This window comes from Numida meleagris, chromosome 4 (genome assembly GCF_002078875.1).
Source record: "Numida meleagris isolate 19003 breed g44 Domestic line chromosome 4, NumMel1.0, whole genome shotgun sequence".
In the NCBI taxonomy this organism is placed as follows: domain Eukaryota; kingdom Metazoa; phylum Chordata; class Aves; order Galliformes; family Numididae; genus Numida; species Numida meleagris.
The window spans coordinates 14,842,823-14,854,132 of NC_034412.1; the positions used below are offsets into that span (position 1 = coordinate 14,842,823).

The 11,310-nt window shown below is 46.2% G+C and overlaps 1 protein-coding gene across 1 annotated transcript; it reads right to left on the bottom strand.

Moving 5' to 3' along the window:
• NCBP2 (nuclear cap binding protein subunit 2) lies at nt 8,029-10,877 on the bottom strand. Its single transcript, XM_021393518.1, has 4 exons — nt 10,710-10,877; nt 10,439-10,620; nt 10,087-10,225; nt 8,029-9,490 (listed from the first exon to the last, which is right to left on the bottom strand). The coding sequence occupies exons 1-4, from the start codon at nt 10,788-10,790 to the stop codon at nt 9,419-9,421; spliced, it is 474 nt and encodes a 157-aa protein (XP_021249193.1). The 5' UTR covers nt 10,791-10,877; the 3' UTR covers nt 8,029-9,418.

The window sequence follows — 11,310 nt, forward strand, 5'->3', positions numbered from 1 at the left end:
GAAATTTAAGCAGGGAAGGACATTCTGCCAGCACGTAAGCTGCGAGGATAGAGACACTGAAAGAAAACAGAGCAGAAACAACAAGTCATAAGGCTTCAGATTTCAGCACTGCTTTCAAAAAACATACAAAATCACTCGCAAAGCTGATTTTCAAAGACATCAGAGTTCCTCTGAGCCAGTTCCTCAGTTTAGAAATAGTCCTTTCAAAGAAAGAGAAGAAGTATAGAAGAAATAAAAACACATTGCATAAGCGGAGGTGATTTTTGACATTTTTCAATAATTTTAAAGAAAAGTTTCCAGTGTTCTCTAAACTGAATGTTTAGAGACTAAGCCCTGCATCTGCCCTCTCCTTGAACACTTCCAAGGACGGTGACTCCACCACCTCCCTGGGCAGCCTGTGCCAGTGCCTCACCTCTCTTTCAGAGAAATTTTTTCCTAATACCCAACCTGAGCCTCCCCTGGTCCAGCTTGAGGCCATCACCTCTCATCCTACCACTGTTACCTGGGAGAAGAGGCCGACCCTCACCTCGCCACAGCCTCCTTTCAGGTACTTCTTAATGATTCAGACTCAAGTGCCGCAAACACCGCGCTAGAAGTGAAGCCTATGCTCTCAGTTCAGCCTGCTCTGAGCACTGCTTTGCTGGCATGGGGTCTCAGTGTGCTTCCTGTCACTTTGAACCATCCCTAGGCCAGACGTGGGCTGAGCAGGGCAGCAGGTCACCTCTGTGCTCCCCACTGCACTCCCACAGCTGCACTACAGCTGCACGCACAGGCCTTTACAATGGGAGGAGAGGGAACTGCCAAAAATTGCTTTGGAGAGCGAGGTTGTGTCTCTGGGAAATATGGAAATATATTTTGAGACGGGGAAATATCCCAAAATATATAAAACTTTTCCTTCAAATATTGTTGAGCAAAGCACCCCAGCTTCTTGGCACGCATGGAAATGCTTCATTTCTGCATTTAACAGGAGGCCTAAAATGCTTAACTCTGGAGTTCCTCAAGGAAAGCATTAATCACGTTGCTTTAATATAAAATCAACTCCCAATTTCCTGGCTTCATGGGGGAAAAAATTAAAATATTCATGTTTCTCTTGAGCACATTGATAACATAAGCCGTAAGAACTGGCATATAGACTGCAAAGAAGGAAAAAGGAGAAAAGCACAAGAGCAATGGCTGTCATCCCACGGATCCCTGTGCTGCTGCTGACATGAATCAGGCCACAGAGCACAGCCCCACACCACTGCCAGCAGCCAGGCCCTGGCTGGGAGCGAACCAGCTCAGAGTACCTATGCTCCTACCAGAGCTCATCCGTAATCTAATCCACCTGCTGCAAAATCAAGCAAAGCTGGTAAATTTTAAAATGACAAACAGAACTGAAAAGACAAACATTCTGCGGTGCAGCACTGACATCTTTCTGACCGTACAAATTCCACAGTCACTTACCAGCACAGTCTCTTTCTCACCATGCAATCCCAAATGTGAGATCCTTCTACCCCTCCCACACAACAGCAGGGTGTGTGAGGGCACTCTTCGGCCACCGGCACGGGCAGGAGCAGCGGGCTCCTGTGGTGTGTGCAACAAACAAGTGCAGGCCTCACGAAATCAACAGCACTCAAAGATAAACTGCAAATACTGAAAAATAGAACATCGGGTTTCACGGCATCTTTTTATTTTGTTTTCACATGGCCTCTAATTAATCCTACAGCGATCTTTAACGTGACTAGAAATTGAGTGAAAAAATGTTCTGAAGGGAACATTCGTTTTGTACAGACTTTCAGAAAAACGATTCTTGCATTTTCCTTCTACAAACGGAACTGTTTTTCATGACCCAAAGGCTTTCTCTAGGGATCATAAATAGAACGGTTCCTACACCAATGGAACTAGAATTCCTAATGACATATTTTAGTACGTCTTTGAATCCTATCTGAAAAGCAACAATATAGCCTTTATGACTGTGGAATATGTATTCCTCCTTATAAAGGAAAGCTGAATAGAGAATGTTTCATTTTGAGCTTTTGTCACTGCAATTTCTTGGTGGTTTCAGTCTCTCACACCTCCATTGTAAGCTATGCTGTCACAGACAACACTCATGGTAACATACTAAGAATGTCTACAAATGAAGAGGATATATATATATCTTCAAGGTTCTTAGCACAAACTGAATTTGCATGACACTTTTTAAATTAGAAAATTTAGACAGTTGAGGAACTTCATGTACTTCTTCAGGCTACAGGACCTGTTAATTCTTATTAACTTTGCCCTGGTACCACTTTGTGTCTGCAGCCCGAGTCACTGGGTCAGCACAGATCAGCCGGCATCTTCCCTCACTGTGCACCCTGCGAGCCTCGTGCACCCTTCTGAAGCCAGGCCTTCCTCTGCCAGCCTTCGTAGGCTGACTAATGTTTGTTGGCCCTCACGGCCTTGGATTCTGAGAAAAATACTGTCCTGCAGCTGATTTTGGACACTTACCCTGAGGGATGCTGAATCTCTCCTACTTTTTGTGGAGCTGTTTTGCTCAGCCTCCCTGGCTGGCTTTGAGATAATTCAGGGGTCAACACTGCCCCCGCGTTCTCTTTCAGGAATTCTCCTGGCATATCAGCCACAGCCATTTCTCATAAAGCTATTGGAGGCTTGAAGAGTTATGTGAACATCTGGTTCACTTTCTCTCTCTCCAGTATCTGTAACACATTCAGGAGCCCTAAGACTCATTCTCATCAGTGGTACATGCTTACACTCGCAAGCCTCGGGCTGCTCCTTCTGTGCCTCATCTTGATTGCATCTTTGGGCATACCCAAAACAGTTGAAAATGAGAAACAAGAAATGTAATTAATTTCCTTGGAATACCATTGCATGATGCTCATCTGAAATATTCTTAGGTTGCTCGTGGATATTCATCTGTTCATAAACGTAAAGAAGAAAGGAGTTCACTCATCTGTCTGAAGAAGTTTTAGAATAATCCACATTAAAGCTGATTTAAAGTTTTTTCCCCAAGAGCTATAAGATGGCAGAGACAACACAACAGAGCTTCTCTGAAGTTTGTTATTCCTCTAGCAATGCTCTCAGTTCTCAGCAAGACAATCACATGGAGGACATGCCTGATAAAAACAAGGCAGGGCAAGTATACTTGCCAGGTACCTAATGCACACATGTTCTCCATCCATTTATTCATATTCCAGAATATCCACCATGCATCAACAAGCAGAGGTGGCCATGCAGTAGAAGTACCTGATTGGAGTAATAACAGAAGACAAGAGCATTTTCAGACCTGAATATAACTGCAGCGCATTTGCAACCAAAGGCTGTGAGAAACTGAGGAGTTCAGTCTTGATGTGGTCATCATAAATGCATGTGAAAATTCTCTCAGTTGGCACTAAAAATGGTACGAGTTACAGCTCATGCCAATGTAAGAAATGGAGATGAGGATCTGCTGCTGCTGGACTCCATAGTCGCACACCTACAACACAAATGCTTCTGTTCTAGAAAGATTCAAGTCCCTATTGCCCCATGTGCTGACAGACAGGAGAACAAGTGGGGAACACCTTCCCAAAAAAAGAAATATGTGTTATTTTACCCATCTGTTCCTCAGATCTTTAGCACATAGCTCTCAGACTTCAGTAACCAGCAAGACAGCCTTGAGATATTTTCAGTTCATATTCATACAGGTAAATGTGTTCTATTCCAATTTGGAGTTACACCAACCTCATTCAATGTTCCCACCCCAAATCCATGAAGCTCCCTGAGAACCCAGTTCTTTTAACAACAAGGAGAACCATACTGATTACATGGATGTTCAATGTAATTATGATACAAACTGAACACATCGTTCTTTTCCAAGATTACCCTGAAATCACATGAAGAGGAATCTTCTCACTTGTGAATATTTGTGCTGGCAAAGCATCACCATCCCTCTCTGCCCAACTCCATCTGTTAAAACTCTAAAAAGAAACCAACTTCTCATAAAGAGTAGCACAAAATCTGGCAGCATTTCCTCTAGAGAAACATGATTGCAGTGCCTTTCAGCTTTGTTCCAGCTACCTGCGCTCTTACTGCTGCTGGCAGATTGTAAGATTCTCTTCAGCTGTACCTGGGTAATAAAACAGCGATGCTCGGATACAGTAACCATTCCCACTCTTGATATCTCCAGGTATAAAGGTATTTTGTGCAAAGCCCTGAAATGAAATCGAGCACCCGGCCAGCATCACAGGCAGCAAAGCTTACTCTGTGTGTTTTGTGTTTAGTTGGTGGAGAACTAAGTTAGATAAAGCTCATTAAGCCACTTTCAGTGCCTAAACATTATGCATGCAGATCTCACTGGACAAAATGGGAGAGAAAACTGAGTTCCTGACAGGACTGCACTCCACACAACAGTTCACCAAAAAGCCTTAGGACACATACATGAGATCAAAGCAACTTACAATGTCTCTACACAGCTTTCCTCTGGCAAGGGTAGGCAGCAGCAAACATCTCCTTACTGCTATGCAGTCTGGAACATTGCAAGGCTGCTGCTCAGAGGCTTGTCCAAGATAACGTGGACATTTCAAAGAGGAGATTCAGCTGGGAATTTAAAAGCAAAAGCAAGAGTGAACAGATTAGGACATTCTGGGATTTAATGGGCAAAAGCCATTTCCAGTTCCTGGAAACACGTTCCTTCCCTTTCCAAAATAAACATTCCAGAGGATGAAAAAAAAAAAAAAAAAAACCCCAAACCCCAAACTGCCCTTTGGCAGCCTGCAAAATGTTGGTTAAACACACAGAGCACCTCAGCCTAATGGTGCTCAGCATCATGCTGCACCTCTGCACCGTCAGGGCACGTTCACCGCTGTCACCTCAGGGTGTGCTGGGAGGTATTTCAGTCAGTCACCAGACGAATTTGTTTCAATGCCAAACCAACAGGGCAAAGCGCTTCCTCACGACAAGGAGCAGCACGGCGAAGCGATGCACACCCAGAACGCGTCGCTCTAGAAGCAGCGCTCAGCGTTGCTGCGTGTCAGGGGTGCAGAGCGAGGCCGTCCTGCAGCCAGACGCGGCTTCTCATGACATCTTGTGGCAGCACGACAAGCTGACGGGGCTCCGCCTGGTTCTCATCAACGGCGATCGGAGAGGCTGCAGAACTGTGATATTTCGGAAAACCAAATCCCCAAGTGCCCAACGAAAGGCACCGATTTATAACTAAGGTGAACAGACACGCAAGCATTTAATTCGGAAAAACTAGCCGTTCCAAAAACATACAAAAATACAAAGCACAGAGGAAGAGGATCATTATTTCAGACTAACAGAAGGAAGTCAGAAATAAACTGTGATCCAATACCAACCTTACAGAAATGCCCATCCCACAGGAATCTGTAACGGCCCACTCTGACAGGTCAGGGGTAGCTCTAATGAAAATGACATTAAAAACGACACAGGGACTTAAGCGACAGCCTCATATCCGACCACACTCATCCTCAGGGCAGTGCAGAAAGGCGATGCTCCCAGCCATTCCCTTAGTAACGCTTAACGTGGCTAGCATGTACCACACGCTGCACCGAGCTGCTGCCAGCAGCTGGCTTTGGCGCAGCAGAAAGCAGGCACGCCGTTCTGCAGTCACGAGAGGGAGCCAGCTGGCACTTCCCGACTGCTCCTCGTGTTTGAAGCTCAACCACCACTGCTTCGAGGAAGGAAAAGGTTTGCGTCAGATCTAGATATGCCGGTTAGTAAGCGCTGCAAAGAAGGGTTTGGATACTCGCATCTATTTGTTCTCCCCCTCCCCTGTAGAGAACCCTAACAGATGCTTGATCTTTTGCTAGAAGCTAAAATAAAACCAGAAAGCGAAATCCCGCTGAGGTAAAGCACACCTCTGTCTCTGGAAGCAGGCTGGGAAGCAGAGCAGGGGCAGATGGTTGCCATAGCATGTGGAACCAATACGTGGGAACACATTTCTCCTGCTTTCAGAATGTGGCTTCTGAGGGGGTCAGCAAACTCTTCCTCCTGTAATCATCCTCAGCTGAGCGGGACGCAGCAGAACCTCGCTGCCTTTGTGGCACGGGCATTGGGTAAAGTTACATAGCTTTAATACATATATCTCATTTTTTCATGCACTCTCCTGTCTTAGTACATTCGCTCAGAAATTAGAGTGGAACATGGGAAATTCTGCCCGGCCCTTATCCTATAATGTGCTACTGTCTGGAATGTTAAGCAGGATCTGCTCAAGGTAACCCCAGGCCAAGCTTAGAGTAAATTGTGTAGGCAGGTGACGTGGAAAAACTCCATGCTCCTCTCAAATCGTGTCTTGTGAACTGGACCATCACAGCTTACCTTTATAATGACACACTATGCAGGAAACTTCAGTCCCTGAAGCGCTTGGCCCTAACTTTATGCAGACATACATCCCCAGGCTGGAAGAGGCCACGGAACATGCAGTTACTTTGGTACAGCCCTTGCTTCAGCAGAACCATGCTGGACTGCTATTAGAGAATCCTAAAATCAAACCAGGCTCCAGCAGTTTCCTCTATACCCTCTTTTAAGATACTTAGACCTTACATACGTCCACGTGCTTTTAAATCCCACTGATGGAAACCTTTCTCGAAATAGAAAACCTCACAGTAGAATAAAACCTTTCAAGTTTTATTATTTTTTTCCAAGTTGTTGTTTCTGTGCTAAAAGAAATTGAAAGCTGGCCATGATCATACTAATTACTAAAAAAATAAATAAAATCACTTAGCTCATTATAACCTTCATTTCATCTCATTAGAAACGGGTCATTAATAAAGCAAGTCACCTCCAACCAGCTTGCTTCCCATTCTGTGGGAAGAACAAGAGGAGATCAGGATCCCCTACTGAAGGCAAGCCCTAGCTTTTCTTAAAATGACAACGTGACAAGTTCTATAACCTCTCTCCATGCTATTCAGTGCAATGTAGAGACAGATGCATAGCAGAGCTGGTTTATCCAGTTCTTCCAAAAAACCAACCCCTCAGAGCACAGCCCCCTTACACACAGTCTAACCACATGCATTGAGTAAGCCAGTTACAAGCACAGCATCTTTTTACCAGGCGGCACCTAACTCCCGAAGAATATTGCTTTGATCTGAACAGAACTGTTGATTAAAACAAGAATTTGTCTTATGGTATCACGTGCAGAGGTGTTTTTCTATACTTACTAGTGGCTTCTTGCTTTCAAGCTGTGCAAATTATGACGTTATTGATACCATATTAACAGATGTGAACTTTTTTCTGATTGACTGACCTCCTATCTCTGTCACCGTATCACTTACCATTAAACACAGCACCAAACAGAAGCAGTCTTTGCCTGCTGCGGCCTGGGATACTGTTGGTGCTCCGGGCTGCAAGCGCACACTGCTGGCTCATGACAAGTTTTTCATCTACCAGGACCCCTAAGTCCTTCTCAGTAGGGTTACTGAATGAAGATAATCCCTATATATATATATTTTTTAAACAGAGTCATTGGGAAAAAAAAAATCGTTTTAGAGTTGCAGCTTTATTTGAAAGAGACTTCAAGTTTTGATAGCACAGACTTTTATACAAAATTGGTACTGTGAAAAATAAACTTCAGAGGTTTCCTACAGCAGATTACAGGCTGCAAGCTCATCATCAAATGATTTTTCTACATAGAGATAATCTGTTCAAAGTCTTTTTTTCAGATCAGCATCAAGTGATCCTGAAAATCCAGCTTTACTCTATGAGCCAGGAAAAAAGAGGGGAAAAAAAAAAAGGAAAAACCAAAAGGCCACCCTCAATCTCACTTAATGGGAAAGGCATCTTACTCCAGTTCTGCATTTCCAATGTACAGTAACAGCTGTGACAAACTCCATACTAGAAACATATCAAGATTTTCAATATCATATTTCATGAATAAAGGTCAAATTTCACATACTTAAGATTTTAAAGAACTTTGGGAAGTCAAGGTGTTTGGACAAAACTTTAAAAATTGCAGTTTCCAAAGAATTCAGAACTCCATCCACAAGGAAAAAAAAAATCCATAAGCCTTCAATAGTTTCTTTTAAACCCTCTCATTTCAGCAGGTCCATTTCACCCTTTTTTTTTTTTTCCCCCTGTCAGTAGTACAACCATGTCCCAACACATTAACTTGCAGTATTAATCACAGAATGATAGAATGGCTTGGGTTGGGAAGTCAGCCCAGTCCCAACCCCTGCAGTGGGCTGGTTGCCCCCACCAGCTCAGGCTGCCCATGGCTCCATCCAGCCTGGCCTTGTGCACCTGCACGGATGGGGCACCCACAGCTTCTCTGGACAGCGCGGGCTGGTGCCTCACCACCTCTGAGTAAGGAATTTCTGCCTAACATATTCCCCTTTATCCTAAGACCCAGAGGAAAAAAAAATCCAAAGCAATAAGAGTTCTGTGATTCTTTTACCAGTCTTACCACGTACCCCACATAAAGTAAGGCTTCTCCAAAACTATTTTTTTTAATTATTTTTATTTGCAATCAAGTTTCTCAAACAGAAAATCTATTTTGAGAACAAACTTTCTCATCATACAGATAGTTCCTCACACATCCTGTTTTGACTAGGGCAAGGAAGGAGCAGGAAAGGGGTTAAATGTAAAGTTTGTCTCCACGCTACCTTTGCAGACACAGGAAAGATACTGTTCCTCAGATATTAAGGCTACAGAGAGTTACCAGACAGGAGCAAAATAAAACTACTCCAGCTATGAAAGTAACTGGTACTGTAATTCTTGCACTCTGTATCTCCCAAAGGAGGATGGTTCGGAACTATGCAATGTCGTGCAACAGCAGTATACTCTGAAGTAGACTGAAAGCCTTGGATTTCTCCTATCTGCTAAGGTTTTTTCTCATTTTATGATTCCCAGGCTCAAGCTGGCTTGCTTTATTGTGCCCTTCATAGACGTGTGCTAACTCCAGGAAAAAAAAAAACCTTAAGTGCAAAAGGCTGTTAATTCAGCAACCTCCAAGTATACAACTTGACGACTACTCTGGAAATTGGAATTTCATTTCCCTTTCAGGCTCCTTGTCTTTTCCTTCAGCCTCTGAAACATATACAAATCCTGCTTTAAGACCGCGCTCCACCCTCTGATACTAGTGTAAACAAAATCTAGTGACAGAATAATCAAGTTATTTGCCAGGGAAAAAAAAAGAAGCACCATTCTGTTAAACATTTGATTCTTTCAGTAGATTTGCAGCAGCATTCTGAGACCAAAGTCTCATACATACTATTGCTTAAAACCTTGCTCCCAGGTCCTGTGTATTAGTGTACTTGGCAACGTTTTGGATCCTGGTATTAAAACAGAAGAGAGATAGAATATACTACGTGATTACAGGAACATTGATAGTAGCTCCTATAAATTTCTGTTTACATAAATTTGTGTGCAAAAGATCTACTCTGTGCCTCGTGACATTTATAATAGGGATTTAGTTCTCCTGGGAGGCTGATCAGTCATTCACTATTCACTGGCACTGAACAGTTTTACCATAGCCACCTCTTCCAGCATCATAGTCTTGCCGATATTCATCTCTGACCTTACAAAGGAGAAAAAAAAAAAAAAAAGTCTGGTAAATATATAAAGAAAGGTATTTTCTGAAGAACTACCACACCATCAGACTGCGTAGTCAAACTGAGTCTGCAATACATAAGCGGCCACAAGAAGTTTTCTGATAAAAGAGAAGGCAAAGTGCATCGTGCAAAAGCCCAGAATACCAGGTCAAATAAGTTTCCTGTTAAAGAGTCTCTCTGGGCATTATCAATCAAGACAGGCTGGCCATCATCACTCTGTCTCATTTTTCAGCAGTAAAACCACCTGCTATCTGCTTGACTTTAGGTAAGATGAGTGTTATCCTTTGTGTTCTTGTCAGCTTCACGTTTCCCAGATTTATGTGAACTACTTCCCCAAACAATCAGCAGGCTTCTGAAAGTGCTTTCAGTGAAATATACCAAAAAAATTACTTATTCTTGGCAGATACCACCACCGCTGATAAAATGCTTTGGGATTAACGTATACTATGATCTTTGACAACTCTGAAGTTGCTGTTTAAGTTGTTCTGGGTGCGTTCGCTCAAAAAGCAATAAACTGGCAAAGTCACCAGCCCCTCAGAAAGCAGGAGGTACGACAACCTACCTGGCCCCCCGACCTGCCCCGGCCGTACTGCCGGCCCTCCTTAAACCCCGCGTCCCAGTCCGTCCTTATGATCCTGTCGTCAAGCCTGGTCCCATTGATGTACCGCATCGCGTTCTCAGCATCTCCTCGTGCGTAATACCTCAGACATTTGTTAAAGAAAACAGCGCACAGATCTGCCAGGCCCGGGGCCACGCACCTCAGTGAGAGCACAGCGGGACAGCGCCTGGTGGAAAGAGGCAGCGCACCACGGGGAAGCACGACGCCAACACCCACGCACCGAGCCCGCTTTGACTCGGAGAGAACGCTTTTACTGATCAGGACCAGCGTCAGAAAGCGGCCCGCAGAAGGATACTCGACGAAGCAGAAGCCGCAGGCGGTCTTCTTCACCTTGTCCAGCCCCATGATGATCTTCTTGATGTCGCCGCTCTTGCCGAACAGCTCGTGGATCTGCTCCTCCGTGGTGTAGAACGAGAGGTTCCCCACGTACAGCGTGCAGCTCTTCCTCAGCAGCCGCTCCTGGTCGTACCGCGTGCCCTAAGCGCGACCACAGCGTTACCCGGCGCCAGCGGCACCGGGACCGGGACCGGGACCGGGACCGGGACCGGGACCCCCCCGCCCCTTACCCGGAAGTGCTGGTCGCGGTACTGGCTGAGGTCCACATAGGAGTCGCTGCGCAGGATGCTGAGCGTGCCGCCCGAGCACATGCTGCCGCCCCGCACCACCGCCGCGCGACACGGCGCCCCCGATACCGCCGCCAATGGCGGGGCGCGGCGCTGCTCTCGCGAGAGCTGGCCCCGCCCGCTCGGCAGCTCTCGCGAGAATGCTTGGGTCGCGGCGGCTCTCGCGGGAGCGGCGCGCAGGATGGTGCTGCGGCGGGTGCTGCTGGCGCTGCTCAGCAACCCGCACCTCATCGAGAAGCTCTCCGAGTCGCGGCCCATCCGCGCCGCCGCCCGCCTCACCGCCAGCGCCATCACCCGCGGGCAGCTGGGCGCCCGCCAGGCGGCGCGGGAGCTGCGGCCCGGCCTGACCCGGCTGCGGGACGTTTTCCTGGGGCGGCTGAAGGACGGCGGCCGGCCGCGGGGCTGGCCGGGCTCCCCCGGGCGGGGACCGGGATCGGGATCGGGACCGGGACGGAGCGGCCGGCCCTGAGCGGCGGGAGGACGCGGCTGTGCGGGGCGTGCGCGCGGCCGGCCCCATGGAGACGGTTCGCCGGTGACGGCCGGA